General features: G+C 35.3%; 1 protein-coding gene across 1 annotated transcript in view; it reads right to left on the bottom strand.

The window, feature by feature from the left end:
• LOC138707796 (uncharacterized) overlaps positions 1-19,625 on the bottom strand; it is a 38,656-nt gene extending 19,031 nt beyond the window's left edge. The window contains exons 1-3 of the mRNA XM_069837725.1: positions 19,427-19,625; positions 15,448-15,562; positions 11,899-12,041 (exon numbers count right to left, since the gene is read on the bottom strand). Of these exons, the coding sequence (XP_069693826.1) occupies positions 11,899-12,041; positions 15,448-15,562; positions 19,427-19,511 (343 nt within the window). The 5' untranslated portion in view covers positions 19,512-19,625. The remainder of the gene's footprint in view (positions 1-11,898; positions 12,042-15,447; positions 15,563-19,426) is intronic.
• Between the last annotated feature and the right edge of the window lie 6,923 nt (positions 19,626-26,548).

Genomic DNA, 26,548 nt, shown 5'->3' on the forward strand with positions numbered 1-26,548 from the left:
TCAAACACCCTTAACCTATGTTCCTCTCTCAGAGTGAGAGTCCAAGTTTCACAACCATACAGAAGAACCGGTAATATAACTGTTTTATAAATTCTAACTTTCAGATTTTTTGACAGCAGACTAGATGATAAAAGCTTCTCAACCGAATAATAACAGGCATTTCCAATATTTATTCTGCGTTTAATTTCCTCCTGAGTGTCATTTATATTTGTTACTGTTGCTTCAAGATATTTGAATTTTTCCACCCCTTCGAAGGATAAATCTCCAATTTTTATATTTCCATTTCGTACAATATTCTGGTCACGAGACATAATCATATACTTTGTCTTTTCGGGATTTACTTCCAAACCGATCGCTTTACTTGCTTCCAGTAAAATTCCCGTGTTTTCCCTAATCGTTTGTGGATTTTCTCCTAACATATTCACGTCATCCACATAGACAAGAAGCTGATGTAACCCGTTCAATTCCAAACCCTGCCTGTTATCCTGAACTTTCCTAATGGCATATTCTAAAGCGAAGTTAAAAAGTAAAGGTGATAGTGCATCTCCCTGCTTTAGCCCGCAATGAATTGGAAAAGTATCAGATAGAAACTGACCTATACGGACTCTGCTGTATGTTTCACTGAGATATATTTTAATTAATCGAACTAGTTTCTTGGGAATACCAAATCTATGTACTGACCACATCCTTAATGAATTGTCAGAAGACTAGATCGCTGCCGAATACAGTTTCAATCTTGTTTCAGGTTTAAAACCTATTACTGTACTTGGTTTTGCAGATGATACTGTTATCATAGCTAAAAACAAAAACTCTGCTTTAGAACTCACAAGGATGGCTATTGATCGTTTCAAAGCTATTGGTTTAGATATAAATGTAAATAAATCTGTAGCTATTAATATTTCTCGCGGTAAATTGCATCCAAATCAACTAAACATTTCTGATGACACTACTGTTACATGCTGTATGTTTCACTGAGATATATTTTAATTAATCGAACTAGTTTCTTGGGAATACCAAATCTATGTACTGACCACATCCTTAATGAATTGTCAGAAGACTCGATCGCTGCCGAATACGGTTTCAATCTTGTTTCAGGTTTAAAACCTATTACTGTATTTGGTTTTGCAGATGATACTGTTATCATAGCTAAAAACAAAAACTCTGCTTTAGAACTCACAAGGATGGCTATTGATCGTTTCAAAGCTATTGGTTTAGATATAAATGTAAATAAATCTGTAGCTATTAATATTTCTCGCGGTAAATTGCATCCAAATCAACTAAACATTTCTGATGACACTACTGTTACATGCTTAACTGCAAATGAGCATGTACGCTACTTAGGTGTTAATTTTTCTGACGTTTGTATATTCGATTCCCAAACCGTTTTAAACGACCTGAAAACTAGATTAGATTTGCTAATTTCGTCGCCTTTATTACATCCTGATCAAAAGTTTTGTATATTAAATTCCTCAATTTGCCCATCATTAATCTACACATTTCAGACAATGCCCTTGAAAACAATACCCAATACTTTTTTTAGATAACGCTGATAAAATTATTAAAAGCACTCTTAAAGAAATTTTGCAACTACCGGCTGACACACCCGATTCTATGATATATACACATCGTAAATATAAAGGTCTTGGTCTTTTTAGGGTACGCTGGGAATCCAAGCTACAACACATTAACGGCTTAAGGGTATTACACAAAACTAATGATCCTTACATTACTTCCACTAGGGACCTTATCGAGGAGAGTAAAACATGTTTAAAGAGCCTTAAATTAACTCCTGCTAATTCTTTTTTAAATAATCGTGAAAATTTTGTGGACTCTCAAAAAGTTAGAGACGCTTAAGAGACAAAGAATTTGAAAATTGGTGTACATTGCAACAAAAGGGTAAAGGAGTGATTCTTAACAAAGAGTTCCCCCCAGCAAACAGCTGGATAAGAAATCACAAAGGTCTAACCCTCTCAGAATGGATAGACGCCCTTAAAATGGTAGGCTATGTCGCTCCGGTCCGAGCTGTACCAGGTAGAAGTCGGGATGGTACCCACTGTAGGCGCTGTCTCAGCGAGATTGAAAATCTTCCCCATATCCTTGGCTTCTGCCCCTATAGTGAGGCCCTTCGCAACATCCGTCACCATGCTGTCCATTCTATGCTGGCCGGGGCACTGAAGGAAGTAGGGTTTACAGTCCATCAAGAGGTGCAGGGACTAGCCACACAAGGAAGTGTTCGGCGAATTGATATCATAGCCATTAAGAACAACTCGGCATACATTCTCGATCCCACCATCAGATTTGAGACACATGCAGATCAACCGCATGAGGTGGACAGTGAAAAGAAACGGATCTATGAACCAACAATCCCGTTCTATAAAGATAAATATAGTCTGTCCCACATTGATGTAATAGGTCTGATGGTGGGAGCACGAGGTACCATACCCTCCTTCTTTGCCAACAAATGTAAAAACCTGGGCCTAACACACAGCATTGTGAAGGAAATAGCCATTAGTGCCCTCAAAGGATCGATTCAGATATTGAGAAATCATTTGTATGGGAGTGATAATGGAAATTTCAAGTTATCTTAACCGATGGCTGTTGTGGTTTAGATATCAATGCCAATCACTCTGTATTATTATTTTTCTCGCGGCATTCAAATCATTGTAACCTATCTGATAATATCCCCCCTTTCTTAACTGCAAATGAGCACAAACGCTACTTAGGTATAAATTTTTCTGACATTTTGCATATCTGATTCCCTAACCGTTTCTAATGTGTATCATTTTACCTTTCAGGTGTGTTTCCAAATTATATGTAATACGCTTTGTCAAATCTGGCAACCTTTTCATAAGGGAAGCTAAATTTATTTATTTATTATATAATACTTCCCTCTTAACCGAGTCATATGCCTTTTTGAAACCTATGAATAACTGATGTACTGTACTCTTATACTCCCATTTTTTCTCCATTATCTGTCGAATACAAAAAATCTGATCAATAGTCGATCTATTACGCCTAAAACCGCACTGATGATCCCCAATAATTTCATCTACGTATGGAGTTAATCTTCTCAAAAGAATATTGGACAACATTTTGTACGACGTCAACAAAAGTGATATTCCTCGAAAGTTACCACAGTTGGTTTTGTCCCCCTTCTTAAAAATAGGTACAATTATGGACTGCTTCCATTGTTCTGGTACAATTTCCCTTTCCCAAATAGCAAGTATAAGTTTATAAATTTCGCTATATAATGCACTTCCACCCTATTGTATTAATACTGCTGGAATTTGATCGATACCTGGAGACTTGTACTTTTTCAGATTTTCTATCGCAATTTCGACTTCTGAAAGCGTGGGTTCGGGTATAAATGGCTCAGCAGTTTGTATTTCAGTTTCGTCCCGATCATTTCTATCTGGCCTATGTACATTTAGTAGTTGCGCAAAATAGTTTTTCCATCTGTTTAGGACTGATGGAGAGTCTGCAAGCAAGTCACCATTCTCATCCTTGATCACGTTTACCCTTGGCTGATATCCGTTCTTAAATTCCTTTATACCCTTATATAAATCTCGAATGTTTTTATTCTTACTATTTGTTTCTACCTCATTCAGTTTTTCCTTCAAGTAACCTCACTTTTTATTCCTAAGTGTACGACTTGCTTTCCGTCTTTCATTGAAATAATTATCTCTCTTCTCCTCAACTGGATCCTGTAAGAATTTCAATTTTGCCTGTTTCCTTCTTTCTACTGCAATGCAACAATCTTCATCAAACCACGGTTTCTTTTTCTTAGTTTCATGATAAGTTATGCTCTGCTCAGCTGCAATTTTGATACTATCTCTGATATTTTCCCACACGCTGTTAACATCTAATTCTTTCTCAACTTCGTCGGAACTTTCTAAAGTGGCAAATCTATTCGAAATTTCGACCTGATAATTTTGCTTAGCTTCCTCTTCCTTTAATTTCAAAATATTGAATTTAGTAATATTAACTTGTTGCTCTACTCGCTTGGCTACTGATAGTCTTTCTCTTAATTCTCCAATTACCAAATAATGGTCAGAATTACAGTCTGCACCCCTGAAAGTTCGAATGTCTACTATACTAGTATGTCTCCGTTTATCAAGATGTGATCTATTTGGTTGTGTGTCAATCCATCTGGAGAAGTCCAAGTATATTTATGTATATCCTTATGGGGGAATGTTGTACTTTTGACAATTAAATTTTTCGATGTGGCAAAGTTGACTAATCTAATTCCATTGTCACTACTAGTTACGTGTAGGCTCTCTTTTCCTATAGTTGGTCTAAAAATATCCTCCTGTCCTACTTTAGCGTTGAAATCCCCCAATAAAATTTATACGATTAAGTTTAAGTTTTGTTATGTTTGAATGCACATTATGTATTAATTTACTAATACTTCTTAGGTACCGGTATATAGTTATAATAATCACTTTCATGTCTTAAAATAAAACTCAGTTGTATGTTACCTAGTTGAAACAGGCCACTTGTTCCAATTCACCAGCTACTATTAACTCTAGTTTCTATGTTACTAGCTCTTCAATTATAGCCGATGTCAATAGTGCTTCAAAACACGCAGTGAGTAAATAATAAAATGTTTCAGCACCATTTGCTTCTTTAGGACGAAATTACATATAATTTATGCATGGACCTGAATTAGAGAATTTTATATGATACGGAACTCTCCTCGGGGTTTTCTGTACAGTTGACTACACACACATTCGTGTAATTATTGTCACCTGGTGGTCATAATGCTGAGATTTTTCTAAACAGAAATTCATATTTAGCATTATAAAATATAACCATACGTAATAATTATTATTATTCAATAGCAGTCAATGCAACTTTCATTTATCAATTCTCTGTACTGTATGAATCATGGCTACTGTAATAGGTTACGATTTTACACATGTTTCATGACTTACTCCACAGTACAGAATTTAAATAATAATATCAGCCAATAAGAAGTTGTCTTATATATGCAAAATCATTACCAACTGCTGTTGAGTAGTTAGAATAGTATTAACGACAGTTAAAGTTAAGTGTTGGTTATTTTAAACAAAATTATGTTGGAAAAATGGAAAACATCTTAACAAAACGTTAAAAATAAACCAGCTGTTAATTTAACATTTGTTAAGCCAAATTAAACATTACTTGGAAAAACTGGCCATAAGTATCAGGAAATAAATTGTTAACATTTTGTGTGAAACCTCTTCACATTTTAATGAACATGTCCCGAAAAGGAGCAACTCATCTACTGCCAGGTGGATCTCATTACAAGCATCTATAGTAGAATCTCTCTTGACTGGCACCAAAGTGACTAGGCTAGTTCCGGATACGAGATTTGGCGGATAATTGAATAAATACCTATATATAAAAAAGTTAGTATTTCATGGTGCCAAATGTTGAAACTGCAGCCATGTGAAACTTATTTCTCTATCACCTGCTCGTAACTGAATAGACATAAAGACTGTGTGGATTTTCCTTATTAAAACACATCACACAACACAAATAATAGCCCACACTAATTCTAGGTTCGAATATTCAATGAAAACGAAAGTTCGTGCGAACTTCCTAATGTGGCAACACTGACAGCCTGAACATAACTAAATAAACATAAAAACTGTATGGATTTTCTTTATTAAAACACATCACACAAAATAATAGTTATTTTAGGTTCAAATGTTCACTAAAAACAAAAGTTCGTGCGAACTTTCCAATGTGGCAAAACTGATGGCCCAGACTGGCAATGTGGCAAATTTAAACTTAGTGCTGGCCTCAGTCAGTGTAATATGTATACAATTTCAACACTGTATCTACAGCTATGGTGTGGTATGATTTATGTAATGAATAAATAAGTAAAGGTGAGTAAGTTTAAGAAAGCTCCTCAATTCAGAACATAATTCAATTGTATCATACAAGGTATTAATAATACCAAAATAATATAAAAATCTTATATAAGTACGCATCATATACATGAACTCGTTATACATGATTCTCATATGAATAAAACTTATTGCAGTTTTAGAAATTGCTTAATTCTGCATAGGGAGATTGATATAAAACCAAAATTTACAGAATCATATCATGGGAGATATAAGTACATTACACGTAGGCCTAACAGCATGATTCAAGCACAAGGCAGTGATAGAAAAACATCTTCTCAGTTTAGTCGTAACAGTAAACTACAAAGGCAAGGAGACAATAATGAGTCAAGGCTACATCAAGAGAGTGGAACTCCCACTTGATGTTTTTCTGGGCCACAATTCCAAGCCTAATTGGATAAAATTTAATTCACTAATAGATATGGTTTGTCCAGCCTCCACTGCAATTGTAACTCTGAGATATATTAGTGATACTCTAGCTTAAGTACTTTCAATGTGGCTTACGTAATTCCCCTATGTTAGTCCTTGCATATTGTTTTCTGTAGGCTAGGATTATCTGTAACAGTACCGGTATTCATTTTGTTGGGGAATCATTTATAATAAATTGAATTTGCATGTGCCATTCACATTACTACTACATTCCTTATTTCTATTACTAAAAAACTCACATTACAATGAAAGTGCCTTTACTTTGCAAAACTGTTAATTAATTGTCGAAATAAACATAAAATTTTTTAGACAGTCAATGGTCAATAATGTGTTCATTTACTTATAAAAAAGTAAATAGGTTTGGATCAAAGTTTTCTTGTTACATATATTACAAAAAAGAATTAGTATAAGGATTAATTTAATAAATGTTCATTGGCTACCGACGTAGCTCAGTTGCCTAAGGTGCTTGCCTGCTGAACCAGAGTTGCTCTCGGGAGCAGGTTCGATTTCCACTTGGGCTGATTACCTGGTTGGGTTTTTTCCGTGGTTTTCCCCAACCGTAAAGCAAATGTCAGGTAATCTATGGCGAATCCTCGGTCTCATCTCACCATCATCAATTCCATCGACGCTAAATAACCTAGTAGTTGATACAGTGTCGTTAAATAATCAAGTAAAAAAAATAACAAAAAAAAAAACAAATGTTTATCACATGATTCACGATCACATTTCTCCCAAATCCTTCATTTGCAAAATCACAACATTTCCACTTTCCAAGTCTTCTACCAACTCTACTGAAGAAATCTGCAACATTGAAACAACAAAGAGGACAACTTGCTATGACAATATACAGGATGAATACGAACTCTAGTGACAAATTATTATTATTATTATTATTATTATTATTATTATTATTATCTACCAACAAACTTCTAGAAATGGTTTAGGAATGCTAGCAGATTGATTTAATATAAGGAACTCATGGCCTCAGGTGCTGCATCACTGAGTAATTTGTTAATGTGGTAGATCGTATTATTTATCATACGTAATACCACGAGCGAGTTTCATTTTGTTGACAATTCACAAGTAAGAAGTGAAACAAAGCACGAGGCAATTTATGTGAAAAGATGAATCCACGAGTGATATTTTGTGAAACTATTTCGTAAATAGAATATTCAATAAAATGAACATAATAACTCATTTTTATTCAATTTAATTTACTTGTACATTGTACTTTGTATGTTGGAACAGTCTTCTATATTCCTTAGTACTACTTTCCATCTAGTATTAAGAATCTGAACTACAGATAAAGTACCGGTATTAATAAATTCACAATTCAGAATTACTTGCTGTCTAGTGTTAAGAATCTCTAAATAAGTGAACAGCATAATGATGTGAAGTATTAAATTTTATTAAACTGAATGTGATTTAAATACAATGAAAGTTGTCATTTGACCTACAGTACGTTAATTCTAAATAAAAGTTTGGAACTTTATAATATAGATATTAATACACAATAAAGTATAATTATAGAATTGGCATCCTTTAAAAGTAAAAGTATTTGATGATGAAGGTGCTGACTGGTTGTTCCATAGTTTGTTTATAATGAGGTTATGATGTTCCTCGTTAATTAGTACATAGGTTTACAGTGAGGATGAGCTGTCACTGCCTTCTAAATACAATTATGAATCAGGTGCTACAAGATTATTTCCACAATATTACAGTGATAGATGACCATGATTGGCTGAAACTGAATGAAATCTTATACGCGATTGATCACTGATTGCATGAGTGAAATAGTCTCCATAAGACTGATAAATGACATCTGATAATTACACAGAAATTAATCAAAACTCATATACATGTGCCATAATTTCATAATTAACAAAACTATTACGGAATGAATAACAGGCAGAATTAATAAATAATTAAAAATCTCTAAACAAATTACTGCACAGCAGTGCTCGTAGGTTTTGTTGGATAAGGTTTCTTTACAGCAGCTGTTCAGAATGTCGACCACCAGGATTACGACAAAGTATATAGTATTGCTCCATGGACTGTTGTACACAAACATTTCAAGAGACTGGCAAACATATTTCGTCAATGGCTGTGATAATCCTAGTGACTAGATCCATGGGATGTTAGCTGGAGTCTCGTAAACCAAGGTCTTAACAAACTCCCAGAAGAAGAAGTCTATCAGAGTTACATATGGTGATCGAGCTGGCCGTGAGAGAAGACCACCATGACCAATTCATCTTAGACCAAATATTGCATCAAGGCATTCCCTAACAGACTGTGCCTTCGAATCACCAGGAACCAATGAAAAGTTTGTAAACAAATCTGTTCCAGTCTATCAGGAATTACATAAGACCCAAGCACATAATTGTCTACAATACCAGCCCATACATTCAAGGAGAACCTCTATTGGAAGCATCCACACGAGTGGATGTAGATTTTCCTCTCCCAGATATGACTGTTTTGGAAACTGAACAAAATTTTTCTTGTAAACAGTGCCTCGTCTGTGCAAAGCACTGACAGAGAAAAATATCCTCTGCACTTTGCTGTAAAAATCAATCTGCAAACGTCACTCAATGTGGGAAGTTCTCCAGCTGCAATGCTTGCACAGTCTGCAGATGGTACTCGCAATTGTTACTCATGTAAAATATTCAAAACAGTTCCTTAACTTACATGCAAGCTCCTTGTAATGTGGCGACTTCTGATTGTGGGAGTGTCCCAAATTGTGTTTAAAACCTTCTCTTGAAATTTGGGAGTTCGGATGTACTGTACCTGTCATGATCAGCACCATGTATACTAAACCAGAACGACCTGTTTTCTCGCAACTGTTAGTGTACAGACGAAAATGTGCTATGATGAGGTTGTTGTCGCAGTTAAAACAGCTCTGTATAGCATCTGTGGCAGCTCTACTATCACATCCAACTTCATCACAGGCAAGGTGTTTATCAGTCAGCTCTGAGGAAGTAAATTGCTCCACTTCACTATTACCTTAGCTCATAACACTCCACGATAACACGACAAGACTGAGCAGTGTATGGGTTACATAATGATCAGGAGAAACAAGGACAATACAATTACTCAGTAATGAAGCACCGGAGACCATGAGTCCCTGACATCAAAACACTCAGCTAACATCCCTGAACAACTTTGGAAGTTTGTTAGTAGAGTTTGTATTCATCCTGTACTTGCCCCCTTATTCACTGAGAAACCTAGAGAGTTTAACTTCTTTACTAACCAAAATGTATTTACTAGAGCCATGCAAAAGAGTGGATGTGTTTGGTCAAGATTTGTTTACTGTTGATCATGCACGAGCCCTCTACCCATGCCCAGTCACAGTCAATCTTGGAAAGAGATATATGTGTAGCCTACGCATCCTAGCTGGGTTCGGTTTATCTCTTGTTTTGTGCTGCATACACAAGTATCTACTGTGTAATTTTGTAGGTAATAGTGCTTACTCTGAACCAAACACTTTGGCGCTAATAACAAAAGACAGCAATCAAATCACTGGAGCTCATACCTAGCTTAACCAGTTTTGTTAGCATATTTCGTACATAAATTCACTTGTAGACAACGAATATGAACAAAATTCGTACCAGTAGTTTAGGGAAAAAAAAAACATTCGTTATAAAGGATTCTTACCAGTATTAAGTTTCTTTTGTGACAATCTAAATATTGATAATGTCATCAATTTTTATCTCATGGGAATTCAGTTGTTTCATTTTAACAATAGCACACAATAAACCTTGGCATTTAAACTTGCTCTATAAAACTTACTGTTTTCATAGTATATGTAACAAATTAGTACTCCCTTTTGGAAGTCATATGCATAGTATCATAACTAATTTCTAAACATGGGGGGGGGGGGAAACACATGTCGAAATAGCGAAATTTAATTCAAATTTTAATAGGATCAAAGAACTTGAACTGTTTTGAACAACTACAGCAAATGTACAATTTTTCTTGTGTACAACAATAAAATATACCGTACAGACTATTGGCAAAATACCAACCAAGAACAGCATTTACAGGATAGAGGATGAAGATACTGTGGTTAGTATATCTCCCAGTATTAGTCAATTGGGGCATATTAACGTCTATTGTAACACTGGACGATATCTTCCTGCATAGAAAATCCCAGCACTACTGGAATGTTAAATAGACTTCTTTTTTAAATAGGGTGACCAGATTTTTTTTTATTTAATAGTGAATGCCACTCACAAATCTAGATTAATCACAACCGTTCTGCCAACATACTTGTCTGTAAGTAAAATATTAATTTCGGCCTCGGTAGCATAGCCGGTATAGCGCTGGCTTTCTGTGCTCGAGGTTGCGGGTTCAATCCCGTCCCAGGTCGATGGCATTTAAGTGTGCTTAAAATACGACAGGCTCATGTCAGTAGATTTACTGGCATGTAAAAATCTCCTGTGGGACAAAATTCTGGCACACTGGTGGTGCTGATATAACCTCTGCAGTTGCAAGTGTCGTTAAATAAACCATAATTTAAATTTTAAAAATATTAATGCAATAAAAGTAATGTCAACTCTCCTCAGGAAAAGATGCATGTCGCAGTACTCTGCTTCACTGCAGTTCATTATGATACTGAGGTCTTTAAATAAACGTGTTTCAACAATTGCAAATAATTTAATACCAATAGTTGGGTGATGTTTTACCTGCCAGCTAGCATTCACTGCATACATATTATTAATTCTTTACTATACTGGAAAACGTATGTTTATTTAACGAAGCTTTCAACTGCACAGGATATTCAATGTGTACAATCTCGCCATGTTTGTGGCTGAAGTGCTAGTGCTAGTGGTCTTTCATCAAGATGGCCGAGGTTTGATCCCCAGCCAGTTTGTGCTGGAATTTGTGATAGACAGATCAGATGTACCAGAGGGTTTTTCTCGGAACACTCTCGTTTCCTTCTATCATTCCACCAATACACTTCATTTTCCCCCTAATTTCATCTATCATTTGCAATTGTTAAAAATAGGCTGGGGTGAGGTCTTGAGGTAGTATGGGTTTCCGAGGATGATATAGGAAGAGTTTGGGACTCCGAGCCGTGGGGCCTATCAAACTATTTGTCTGAGGATGGGATCTGGCTCTATCAGGGCTGAGGAAATATACCCCACCTGTCAACCTCGGATTCACGAATGCCATCATCGCATATATAGAGCGCACAATGGGCCAAATCAAGTGTAAGTGCAAGAACCTGTTCTGGGTCCAGCCCTCGATAAGCCAAGCCTAAAATGCTGTATATGGGCTACTAGTTGCAAACTATTTATGTAGCTTTTAAATAGTCACTTCTAACATGGAATTAATTTTAAAATGAGCAGGGTCTTTTTTTTTTTTTTTTTGAGGTATTTAAAGTGACATCTACCAAAGCTTGATTAAGAGTACTTTAACCTGAAGAAATATGATATACCTAACTTGACTTCTGTGTAAAACTGCGACTTGGGGTAAATTACTATTCCAATTTTATACAAGTCTCGTGGTTTACAGATATCATTTTACGAACAATCTGCTTAGCTAATTAGAAATACAAGATTATTTTTAAACTTACGGTATGCAATTATGTGACCCTGAGTGTAGTTCACTCGGCATGTATTGTACAGGGGACATCGACTCCAGAAACAGCAAATAACAACAGTTACAGTGAGTACTACACATGAACAAATGACTGTCAATCCCACAGCCATCACTTGCCTGAAATAAGATATAATTTTCAATTATGACAAAAAATATACAGTATGTTAAGTATGTAGTTCTTAGAATGTTTGTATCACTACTACGTACACAATACATATAATTACGGCCATGTAATAAAAATATTAATAAAATACTGTTTCCCAAGAAATCAAAGTCCCTTGAAAATGGATAATACTCGCATTCCATTTATATATATATATATATATATATATATATATATATATATATATATATATATATATATATAAACCTTCTGGCTATAGAGGTGTAGGAAGACCTGCAAGAAGATGGAATGACATACGAGGCTGGAGGAGTTGATATTGTTTCCTACTTTCTCTTCTGCTTCATCTGGTTATCCTTGCTAAAACATGATGATTATGATGATGATGATGATGAGAAGGAGGAGGAGGAGGACGACGACGAAGAGGATAGAAGCAGAAGTGCAATGTGATTCAAACCTGGCAATTTTTGTTCGATCTGTGTGTGGATAAGGATTTTTCTTGTGGATTGCTAAAAAGCTTACTGACAGATTTATTCACAAAGACCAAATTATAAGGAAATACAAAAATAATATTCCTTCATCATTATTATTTTAAATACCACTTCTTAAATTCATTTACTACAAGTTTCTGATAGTTTACCGCACTTTGGAAAATGTCTGAAACTTATGACTTTGGCCTACCTTCCATTTGTAAGACACTTTTCTTGACAGAAAAGTTTCATTAAAATAAAATAATTCTCTTCCTTAGACTGATATTCAACAATCTTACTACCCAAACCTTTAAACTCTTTTGCATTCTTATTCATACCACACATGGTACTACCTCTAAAGTTCGAATTTTGATGAAATGTAATTTAATTTAGGGAAAAACAAGGAAATAGTAGTCTAAGCAAAAGAAATACGACATTCTAGAGATGACGGATAATGTTGAGCCCAGTCACCCGATTGGTAAATCAAGCAACAATAATCAAGAAAGTTTCCACTTTGCTGGAGAAACAAACACAAATTACCAGTTTGTACCACACTGTGGTATGACGAGAGGAATATGTTGTTGACAAAACAGGCAAAGAGGGAGGGAAGTATGTCTATTCCATGAAATGGTGGTGTGAGTAAATCCCAACACTGGATTTTCTACATTCTCAAAATTGACAGACAATTCAATTGATGCTAGAAATCTGCCATTGATAGAACTATAGTTAACATGGAACTTTTCTCTTTAACAATGATTAAGCCTACAAATGTCGATCTTGGCTACATAAACTAATTGATTATCATCTTCACCAACTACTGTCAAGGTTCTTGAACCTACACTAGACAATGAAAAATAGCACAAGTTTCTGGTTATGTAATCAATTTGACACAAAACTACCATTTAATACAATACAGGAGAGAAACATGAGAAGGGATGCACTCTGTTCCAGTGGCCGAGACAATCTTATGCTATTTTAGCTACATTATATTATAAAAAATGAAATGTTTCATCAACATAATTAATTGGAATATTCGATATTTAGTCTATAAGAGAGAAACTACGAAAAAAAAAAATAAAGTACAGGGTCTGGCAGAATAATCTACTGAATTTAAAATAGCCACTGCGCAGTAGCTATTGGGAGTGACACCTTTCAGCAGCAGCAGCAGTCATGTCATTTTAGTTACCATCATAGGGTGAAACAGGTGTTTGTGAACAGAGCCTATTTAAAAATAGTGACTATATCATCGCAATACAGTGGTTTTTTCGGACACATTTTGGAGTAGGTCGATATAGAAGAATTCTTGACAGAAAAACCATATTGTTGTGAGTTAAAAATTTCAGAGACAAATTCAGCTTTAAAAATCGCCCAGTAGAACTTGCAGCATTCAAACACCACAAAATATGGCAGCAGTGAGGCATGGCACTAACAGATGTCCATGACATTGAACCATGAAGCATGATCTGGCCTCGGAAATGTCTGATCAAAGTGTGAGGAGAAATTTACACACAGACCTTAAGTTCCATTCAACCAATTGATGGTAGTACAGGAGCTTAAGAAACGTGAATGTGAGGTAATCCTTGAAAAAATTCTAGCTGATGCAGTTGTACTCTCTAGTGATGAAGCCATTTTCATTTGTCTGGCTGCACCAAAAAGCAGAATTTTCGTTATTGGTCCAGACAATTCTCGACAACTCCATGAGTAACTTCTCCAAATTGAGCATGTTACTGTTTGGTGTGTTGCAAATTTAGAATAATAGGGCCATACTTTTTGGGGGGAAGAAGAACACATGGTAACAGTTACATCTAATGACTGTGTAGAGATGTTACGCAACTTCCTTGAGCAGAGCTATAATGAGCTTGGAAATGTGCTAATGTGCACATGTACATCTATGAAAGTGCTGAGAGAAATTTTTTCTGAACACCTCATCTCACTTCGTGGCAACATCTTGTGGCCAGCTCACTCTCTATATCTAGCCCCTTGTGATTTTTTCCTTTGGGGATAACTGAAAGTAGATCTCAGCCAACTAACTGCAAGACGCTATTTATAATGAAACTACAGTAATATTAGAGGTAATGATTAGACAAGAAATGCAGAACTTCCGAGTAAGGCTTCTTTCTATTAGCAAAAAAAAAAAAACTGAATAGAATCTATGTTGTCCTTTTTTTACATTACAAAACATATAATTTTTTCACTGTAAGAAAAATCCTAATGTAAACAATAGCACGTGACTGAAGTGAGGCTTCATTGGTCGCAGCATGGTGCCATAGATTCTCAGTAGGCCTACATGATTCCGCCCACTGTTGTACATTCTGTTTCATGTTAAACATTTCCCGTTACTCGTCAAGTAGACCTAACCTCACTACTATGCATTAGTTTGCTTAGGAAATTTTTACTTTATAATTACTGTAATTAAATTATTTTAAACTTATGTGTAAGGTAAATCACTGCCGGACAATGGAGTTATTCCTTCCAGAATGCAGAAGCCATACTACAATACTACATGCTTATGTGAACAACTACAAGCTCAAGTGATGCCAGCTTGTTACAAGAACAGACTACCTCGGTATTACTCTTGGTATTCATCTGCATTCATAGTAAACAACAAAATATAAAAGTAGCTTTTCTTTTATGTAGTGTTTTACATATAAGTGAAGTTATATGTTTCATCGTATTTAACAACTAGAATTCAATTTTTTATTTTCAAATAATACAAGATTAAGGTTTCCAAATACGGAACTATATTTTCCTGCATCGTGTGACTATTTCGACTGGGAGCCAATTAACGGGTATGACAGCAAAGTGTTTGTATTTACATTAGGATTTTGCTTACAGCAAAAACAGTACAGATAATTTTGCCCCACTCTGTATACTTTAAACGAAATGACTGCAGCATATACTTATAAAACAGGTACTACCATTATATATTTACCTTTCATCTATTTCATATATGGGCCTATGGGACTGGCAGCACGGTGCTTGGGTGCCTGTCTCCATGCAGCACTCTTGAGGACAGGATGCTCCATCTTCTGGACAAGGTTTGCCATCTGTTGGAAAAGAAGACTAATATTGGGCCAAGATAACATCCCCACTTCCATTATACTATCCAGAATGAAGATATGACAGAAAATAACTTTTCTTTATTCTATTCTCAGAGGTGATGGGTCAAGACTTTCTATAATGAAATCTCAAGTTCTATTCTTTTTACTGAGCACCGCAGAGGAAGGAATGGATGAGCTGAGCAATGGCGCAGCACCAGGGAGACATGGTAGATAGTGTCTTTTTTTTAAGTAGGTTATTTTACAATACTTTATCAACATCTTAGGTTACTTAGCGTCTGAATGAGATGAAGGGTGATAATGCCAGTGAAATGAGTTTGGGGTCTAGCACCGGAAGTTACCCAGCATTTGCTCATATTGGGTTGAGGGAAAACCCCGGAAAAAACCTCAACCAGGTAACTTGTCCCGACCGGGAATCGAACCCATGCCACCTGGTTTCGCGGCCAGACGCGTTAACCGTTGCCCCACAGGTGTGGACTAGACACTGTCTACCCAAAAGTGACGAAATAATTCATATCATAATACCGGTACCAGTATCTATTATAATGTTCTTATATGTTCTTTTTCTAATTTCTAAACAGTTTCCTTTTAACTTCTGATAAAGTTAATAAAGTTTTGATTAATTTATTTAGGGCACCTCAGAAGTAAGTTTCTTGCAGCCATGGTGGATACTGCACGTTGAGATAGACAGAACATGATCTGTCTCTCCCATCTGCTTCAGTCTCTCGTAGTTCCACCAGACTACCCGCTTTGACTGCACTTAAAAAAAAATGTGCACATGCAAGATCTACTTCTTCCCTCATATATAGAACATAATGCACCCTATTCGCAGATGGCTAGACACATCTATCCTGGTTTATACAGTGCAGTGTTACAACAGTGTTTCTTTCCCATGAGTGTTGTTTCTTGTGCTGCAGTTTCTAACAATCTCTATATAGCATGGAAAGAGATTATGTGATGATCAACATGAACAATCTGATTTTTTATTTTGTTAGTTTTCTTAAAAGCAATTCATTGTTGTCTTTAACATTTGAGCAGAAGTTGAACTCAAAGTCTAAAATAAATAGACAGTCCTGAAGTAAATTTGTCCCAGAAGGACGGAAATGTCAAAGTACTTGGTACTCTAAATATAGTTGTCTATGTGGTTCTGAGCAAGTGAAGAACCATGGGTTTGTATTGGTATTTCTGTAGTAAAAATCTTTGAAGCAAAAGCTATAAAGTATGCAGGGAGAAAAACATAAAAAATGCAGAAAGAAACAATAGAACACTGGTGGAAGCATCACACTTAGAAGCTTTTAAAACAATTAAAATGTGACATAGAAGAGACAAATAATTGATCACACTGTTGATGTAGTATGACATATTGGTCAGCAAGAATAAATTAGCATTTAAAGGAAATTAAGCCTTCATGACAGACCAATTTGAAAGCAGTTCTGTTTTGAAAAGCACGTCTCCAGATATTCAAAATGATTTGATCCAGTCTGTCACTAATGCTACCAGTATAAGGGAAAATATAGCTGAAGGGTTTGTATTAACTGAATTTGTGGCTAGGCCTATTCAAGCAGATGAAACTACAGATGTGTCTGTCAAAGCACAGTTAGAATTAAGTATGATTGTGTAATATGTCTATCAATCGCATGTTGAAGAAATGTTTTTTTTTTATATGCCCACTGATAAAAGCGTGCAAATTTTGACATCACACATAATTTCCATTCTTAAGGGATATAAAATTACTGATAATAAAATAGTGTGTGAGACCTATGATGGGACCACTGTAATGGCAGGCCATCATAACGGAATTCAAGCAAATTGTATGAGAGCACTGCCCCATGACATTATTTGCCAAGATGTCACACCAAACATAGCTGATTTTTAAAGAAAATTTTAATTAGATATGCAATCATTTAAACAAGTAGATAGAGCATGTGAAAGCTTACTTTACTCTTGTTCTCGAAATTAAATATTTTGCATCTACTCATACTTTTTGTTAAGCAATGACACTGGAGCTGAGTACACATTTATGGCAGACTTGCTGCCCAAAGATATCAGAGAGATAGCCTCACAGCTAGTCTTTCCTTGCAACATTTTATTTAACAATGTTTTCAACTGCAGAGGTTATTCAGCATCAAAATTCAACATGGGCTAGAAATGGCCGACAAATTTTGGCTCAATCCCTCTATATGGGACAAGATTCTTTTACATGTCATACGATACTGGTCCATGGACAGAATATTTGGCCATTAATACAGAAAAAAATTACAGTACTATTACTGATGAAGAAACAGAAATCAATAAGTACCAGTCAAAATATTAAGAACTCAAAGAGTGTAAACACCAAAGGTTATAAGAAACATTTTTATAATTTTTAAGTGGTTGTCAAAACAGCTTGTATGTGTGAAGCCTGATGAACTACAAAACTCATATATTAAAATTCAAAGTGGAAGTAGATCCTAGTTAATGTATCCAATCACAGTTGTCACTAGTAGTATATGATTTGGATGGAGAAAAATCTCTCTCGAAAAATTGAGTTTTGTGCAGTTACAACCTTTGTTGTTGAATGACTGTAAATATTTCTTAAAATTTTCCGTCAAAATTTGTTGAAATTTTCGTGTTCAAGTTTCAATTTGAGTTATGTTTATATTCGATTTTGGAGTCTACTTATTAACTCCAAAAATTTATGAAAACACACATTGATCTCATCTAGCCTACATATGATCCTTCAAAGATTTACAGCATATTACAGGTTATTCTAAAATGAAGTGGAACAGTAGCGTAACTGGTGGAATCCTTATTGGTATTTATAAATTACAGTAATTGTGTAAATCAATCCTATAGGTAATTGGGACATATTAATTTGTCTCGTACAAGTTTTCAGTAAAAATACATACCAGTGCTTAGTTTACCATACGCTTAATATATTTCTATTATAGAATTTGCAATGTACTATCAAATTTCGATAATTAGCAAGGGACCACTGGTCTTTTACAAGGTACGTGACAAGGTTAGTGGGTTAGGCCTAGTTGAGGAAACATCTAAGTGACGTGAGGCCGAGGTATATGTGAAAAGATTTCAATGATTTAAGATCCTTTTCCTCACGTCACTTAGATATACCCTCAACCAATCCAATAACTTTGTCACACACCTTGTATAAGACCGGCGGTCCCTTGCTAATTAGGCCTACTCAAATTCCATACATTATTTTTTTTCTATCAGAGTAACAGAGTTTCGTGCTAAAAATTTGAGCCAAAATTTGTTGCAACAAAGAGCACAAAATAAAATAATTTCTACCAGTTTGCTTATTCCTTTTGCATGTCTAGAATGACAAAAATGTATATAACGACAAGGTTTACATAACTTAATAGTTGAAGTGAAATATAGGTACCATCATACAATATCTTGCAATATACAGTATTTCATTGTCGTTATACATTTGGGGGCAGGGGAGTTCTTGTTATATGTATTATGTAACTACGTTCGTTGCTGGTCTACTTAATTTAGGCCTATACATAGTCGAACAAAACATAATGTAAATGTAGACACTTTAGGAAAAATACAAAAATTTCTGTTCGGTTCAAGATAATATACACATCTCGGTAACCCACATCTCTTACAGGCGATAGTTTAAAGTTTAAACAAACTAAATGCTACAATTTAATGTACAACCTACGTATAATAATTTTCAAAATTCATTATTAAAATCCATAACCACTTTACACGCTACAAGAATGTCTATGACAGAAAGCCATATGAAATACGTATAAAAGTAACAAGGACTTAGATATAGAGCACGTACTGTCATATCACGAATGATGATGACTTTATTAATGCTGAAAAAATAAATATTATACGTACCACATCTTTGTAACAAACAGGCAAAATATAAGGCGCACAATACGATACATAAATTTCTCTCCATTCCTCTTATGTTACAGTCCATTAAGATGTAAATACTTGTCACAAATAGCTAAAAATTACACCAAAATTTAAAATAATGAGCAATCGACACTATCTGTCACTACCACAAACACGTTTATGCTGTTTAAGACGTTTACGCACGTTTAACACTAGAGAATAACATGGACATGAGCAATACAAAATACCCAAATAGTTGAGAAATCCCACACGTGATGACTCTGATGCATGTAATCACGATGTGCTGCTCTCTAGACCACAGATCACACACAGACGATGTTTAGTACACCGATGTCGGTGTGCACATTATTTTATCGTATTCATGCATGTTATTATATTATTATTATTTAGTGTGTTGAATGGAATACAATACGGTAAAACCACAGTCTAGTATATACAATAACAAAGCTCAGTACGTAGTAAATATGCATCCATGGATAGTTGCTAACCACTAGGATCGCTAATATCACCTCATTACAGACAATACGAAATAGTACCGGCACAGTCAATTGTTCCTAGCACCCTCAAAACTCAAGCTTCGTGACTGTATATACTAGACTGTGGTAAAAACCTAGGTTGTATGTTGAAGGGAAATGATTATAATTACACACATCTCAGAACTGTATACAAAGAAAGTTTGAATACTTTAATATAATAATAATAATAATAATAATAATAATAATAATAATAATAATAATAGATGCGTTGTAAGACTACTAGAATTTTAATGTTCAATATAACTGCACTTGGGGTGACCAGATTCACATCGATAGAAAAGAGGAGGTGAATTTTTCTTATGTCCCAGCCACTAATAAATAAATAATGCCTTGAAAATGCCTTGGATTTATAGTATTGATTAGTAGAAATTGATGTGATCAATGGGAGAGCTGTAAGCCCTCCAAACCCGCCCTAAAAACGTACCTTACTTATATACGAAAACCATTGTGCGTGAACGAAGAATATCGTCATATTTATTTAATGTAACCATGGGTTTCAGTGTTGCCAACATAGTAATAATACTACACACTAAACCTAACCTAACCTTTCTCACGATACTGCACACCTAACCTGCCACATAATACACACCTAATGAAACCTAACCTAACCTAACCTGTCACATATATCGTATCGTATCATTTCGTTTTCGTATATTGCTGGCTCTGCCAATCGTGTCGGTTTCCATCTAGAGGAAGTGTATCGTACTAATACTACATCGAAGAAGAAGCAATGGCGACTTTCATAATATTACATTTTACATGTTTCGTGATATACTAAATGCGTTAATGTAGTAATAGTTCTCTATACATGGTACAATAAGATTTGAAATGTGTTGTGGCTGTGATAAAAGTATTGAAAATTGGTTTATAGCGCCACATTGCCAGTAATAAAAGTGTGCTATATTCGTTCAGTGGCTGGTGGATGCTCTAGATTGACCCTATATTATTAAAGAGGAAAGGAATATCTATTAGATTTAGGCTTAGGCCTATATTATACATAAAATTATCTCAATATCTATTTTGTTACAGCATACTTATAACACTTAATAATATAAAATGATTTTACAGTTACCTACATATGAAAGTCAAGGGAACTATAATTATTTCCAAAATACATGAAAAAACTGCACAATATGTGAATGTAATATTACCACAGTCTAGTATATGAAGTCACGAAGCTTAATACTTACTAAATATGCAGACATAGACAGTTTAAATATGCGTCCATGCATAGTTGCTCACCACCAGGATCGCTACTATCGCCTTATCACAGACTCTTTCCCTAGCAGACCATAAAATGTATTCTACTTTCGATATCGTGTTCTTTTGAAAAAATTAACACCTTCCTTCCACTATTGAAATATGAAATACATAAGGTTTATATATTATTTTCATAAAATATATAGAGCAATTCCACGTGTAACTGACTGACATTTACAGTACACTTTGACAGCAAAATGTCTGCCTAAATTGTATAATGGGTTGAAATTAGACCGTGTCACCGCAAGATTTTATAGAGGGAAGTGTACACTTAAGATACATATAAAAATAAACGTCTTTAATAGGAAAAGTATACTATTTATTTACGTCCAAAGTGTGTGTAACAGACTGACATAAATGTCAACTCTCTCGTCGGGTGAACATGGTTCTCCACAGATTTCTCTGAATTGTCATTGCTGATACAATTTTGCAAAATATAGTTCGGAAAGGAAATTGTAATCTTCAGTTTAAGTTGAAAACGACCTCCAAACCACGATTAGTAATGGAGTTATGGCCGAAAAATTGATGTGTAACAGGCTGATCTCATTCTGTAACTGACTGACATCTCTGAATTATAAAATGAAGTTGCACTTACAGAACCGTAAATAGTACAAAATAATATGAAACTTGATAAGTAGTAAATTAACACAACGATTAATTTAAATGAATAATATGTTTTCCAGAATACAAAAATTAGTTTGCTTAACCATACATCTTAAATGACAAATTAATGCACATACAAGTATTACATAGGCCTACTTAATAACATATATAGTTCTTTCTCTGTGATTACATACTGTATATACAAGCCATATGCATTGGTGTTTAATTTTAGGACTATAAGAGTGTCACAGCAACCTTGACAGCGCTTATGACTATATGGCATCAACTCCCCAGCGTAAGACAGTATGTTACGTTATTCAAGCGCGTTCCTAATCATCTGGCACTGACCTCCTTATCGATTACGATAAGGTGACGCAGATCACAGTTTATATTCCCCATGCCTATGGCTGTTATATATTATGTTCAAAATAATAGATTAGAATGTTGAGTTCTACTTTTAGATTGAATTTGAACCATTGGAATTAAACACGTAGAAGCACTCCACGGCACTCGTTGACTCACTTATTTAGTCTAACAAGTATGTACTGCAGGAACATTGTCAATATGTCACTTGTTATCTGAACAAACTTTAGTTTATTTTCACACACGGAACCTGTGGACCTTTCGCACTGATTGTTCACAAGACAGTTGTACATATTCTACAACATAGGGATCTAACACTTTCACGTAATGAACTCCATGAGATGCCGGAATAGGTGCAAGACGTTCAAATTGTTTTTCGAGATACTTTTTTCCTTCGTCTATCTCAATCTGTCCTACCTCCTTAACAATAATTTGGTTGTTTTTATTGCTCACAATGTTACAAAATTCTGTAGCGCTCTGTATCTTCTTCCCCGATTTCGCAGGCATCCATGCCATCCTTTTTACTTGGCCTCCAGTCACATCCACGGCCCCTTTGCCATGATGTGACTGAAAGAAGTTCCATTCTATGTTAAATCCAAATATGCGAGCAAGCAATGTCACATTGCTCAATATCTACTTCTGTTTAAAATGACTCGCTTCTTTATCTGAAAATATTTTTACCACCTCAATGTTCGGAAGAGTAGCCAAAATTTCCGAAAACACTTTTCGTAGACAAACATTCACTGCATAGCCTATTTGTCATGTGCTACATAATCTGATACTAATGCAGAGGATTTCTTCTGAACTTCCCTGTCACCTTCCCGTTTAAACCAGGCAACAGCAGTAAATATTGAGACCTGCTTATTGCTCCAATGAGCTGCCTGAATCTCATTTCGCTTTTTTCAGGTATAATTACTGCACACTTATCACCAGTTCACGTATAACTTCACCAAGGCCTTCCAAGTAACTAAGCACGCTGTGAGAATGAACAACATAAGAGCTGAGAGCGCGACATGTCAGTCACTCACAATGCCGCTGCGGAAAACGAAATCACTTTAGAAGAAAATGTTCTAATACTTTTTTATTGGTCATGTAGTAATAACGCAGAATACAAAAGGAAATTTTAATCTGTCAATTATTGTGCTATGTGGAAGAGTTTTTGTATGTTTCTTGTGACGGACTGATCATAACTTACAGTACAAATAATTATAATGATTTTAAGTTATTTAGGATCTTAGGATACTTCAACTAATTACATATTTACTTCAAGGAAAGACCAAAATATAGTATACAAAAAAGACGGCTCGAAATAAAACAAATTTACGTGTCCAAATTGTGACACGAAACATAAGTATCTATACGTGTTTTCTTAAGCGTTTGGAATATGACAAGATCTGCAGCAAGTTATAGACTAAAAGAAAGAGTATTTTAAACATTATCTTACGAAATAAGGCGATTTAAAGTATAAAGAAACATATTTCTTCAACAAAAATACTCCTACATCAATTTCAAGAAATTCACCTCAGTATGATATTTTCGTGGAATTGCTCTATATTATATTCTATAACCTCACCTTCCTGGATCTTTCGGAAGAAGGATAACCCTAACCTATTTTTCTTACAATTTATAGTACTACAAACGTCTCCTTGTCCCATATTATTATTCAAATTATTTTGTATTTTAGCCATTTGCAGTTATTACAACCGATAACGAGCATTTCACAGTTTACATAGCTTTTCACAAAAATGCGAAATACGGCACAGTCAATGCTTTTTCGATCTAGACCAGGCCGTAATGTTTGTTCGGGTTTTCTATTTCAGTGTATGGAGCTCAGTGAAATATTATATTATAACTTTATTGCTAAGCTTTATTTATTGTAATGTGCCCATAAGTTCCGTTTACTTCTTGTTGCATAATATGTTGCAGAAACAATTACAAAACTGTTATTTTAATGTGAAGAGAATTTTACATGTTAACATAATCTGTTCGCGTCAACATTTCAAGTTTAGAATTGAAGCTATTTTGAGGTTTAATAAAAAATAATTTATATCGTGATTTCAATTTAGCACATCTACCTTCTTTAATTTTAGACAAAACATTTACCATACCACTCCTATGAAATTAGTGTACGTACAATTGTCTTACTTCGTCTCTTAAGTAGTAGATAAATACAATAATTCAGTACTCAATTGAGTAGCCCAGATGCAAAACCAGCTAACTGTCAAAAAAATGAAAAATGAGATAATGGTAACCATGGTTTCTGTGCGTCATTAGGTACGTAATAAGCCATACATTCGGTTACAAATCCAACTCTAAACCCTTTAAATCTAGTAAATAAAATTGCATACGGTTGCAAAACCTGCTAAGTGTGGAGAGCGTAAGGATGCAATACCTGCTAACTGCACAATGCCATGTTTACTTTTGCAAACCCTGCTAAATGTCACTGAGACAACATGGCCATATTGAGAGTTACGGATGCAAAAGCTGCTATTTCGATCTCCATAAGGATTACATTGAGCATACTAAAATAACAAATAAGATATTATTAGACGCTGATAATAAAGCTACTTTTTGCTCGTATAGTTAAATTGACTATACTGCTGCATTTAAGACATCAGCTGAGAGATTCTGCCTGCGCTTTATCGGAGTCTTCTAACCTTTTATGTTAAGTGTGTTGAAGTCTTGAAGTGGTTACTATAATTATCTTGCAGTTTTTTCGACTTTTGCCGAAATGAATGTGGATGGATATGGTGTATCCTGTTTCAATAACTCTGTTAGTGTTGAGGGAGAAGATACAGATGATGAAGAGAGTGGTACCAGTGAAAAGACGAATCCAAAAGTTAAAACAATAAAGGTAAACATTTCCAAAAGGACTACATTGCAATGGGTGCCATCCTTAAAGAAGCAAACATCAGGGACATTGAAAGACTTCTGGAATTGCACTTCGGGTAGGACTGGTTTCGGAATGCAAACCTGACATTCTACACAGAAATGTTCAACCAGCAGCAAGACCTTGCTGTTGCAGACCTTAGTGAAGATGAGTATGAACATACGGATGCAGTGGACTTCGAACCATGGATGAGGATGAACTGAACATTTTGTAAAGTGTTATATTACATTGATGTTTGTAGAAATTGCAACACCAAGAAGGATACATGTGACTGAAATGAAATTGATATCACAGTTTAGATACATGACAATACACAAAGGATTAGAATTACAGAACTGTACCTGATCTGAATGATTTCAGTATGGAGTGAAGCCTCCATGCTCTGCAATCAGAGCTTCTAAGCGTCGTGGTATGGAATCAAAGAGTTCCTGGATATGTTCCTGGGGAATCTCCCTCCACGCAGTTTGTATGCGAGTCCACAAAGCTTCCAAGAGTGTGTGCTGGAGGACCATGACGAACAAGTTGCCGACCAACCATATCCCAGACATGTTCGATGGGCGAAATATCTGGCGAACGTGCTGGCCAGGAAAGCAGTGATATCTGTCGTTCTTCGAAGAAGACTTGCACAATCCTCGCCACATGTGACCGGACATTGTCCTGCTGAAATATGGCATGTGGAGTTGCCTGAGGGAGGGGCAGTACCTCGGACTCTAAGACCTCTCTAATGTAGCGGTTGAAATTCAGATTGTCCTGAATACGTAGGAAGCGAGATCGCATATTGTATCACACTAGGAACTTGTCCGCAATGCCGCTCAACAATGCAGTCTCTCAGACTGCGTTCACCACGGTAGCGCTTAACACGTATGTGACCATCACTGCAGGACAAGTTGAAGCGGGACTCGTACGAACACACTACATTTGGTACTCTGTTTTACACATCTCCCGAGTTTGGGTTCGTTCGGTCCATTCTTTCTGGGTGTTGCACTTTTCACAAACAGTAGTACATAAGGAAACCTTCAAACTATACCATTAGTATTCTATTCTCTTTTTTACTATTTTATAGTACAATATTTGTGTGTTTGATAATATTTAGGTATGTAACGAAAATAAGAATATTCTCTTCTACCGTCAGTTTGTTTCCAAGTTAGTCTTGTCAGATAAACTGTTAACATTGATCAAATACCAGGTTTTGCAAACTAATGTATCGTTAATATGGCTACCTATAGAGTTGCAAATCCTGCTAACTGCTCTGTTCGGCTGCAAAACCTGCTATTTGCAAATTAATATACAAAATAACTAATTACCTATTAATCATATATTTCTGAGCTGTAGGAAGATAGACTAAATATTTTTTCCCCATTATTTAAACTAGAAATCATGCCTCTAGCATCTGCGGATAAGTTTTTACACAATTTTCCTCATTTGCCAAAATTCGTGTAACTTGCAAAT

This window comes from Periplaneta americana, chromosome 10 (genome assembly GCF_040183065.1).
Source record: "Periplaneta americana isolate PAMFEO1 chromosome 10, P.americana_PAMFEO1_priV1, whole genome shotgun sequence".
In the NCBI taxonomy this organism is placed as follows: domain Eukaryota; kingdom Metazoa; phylum Arthropoda; class Insecta; order Blattodea; family Blattidae; genus Periplaneta; species Periplaneta americana.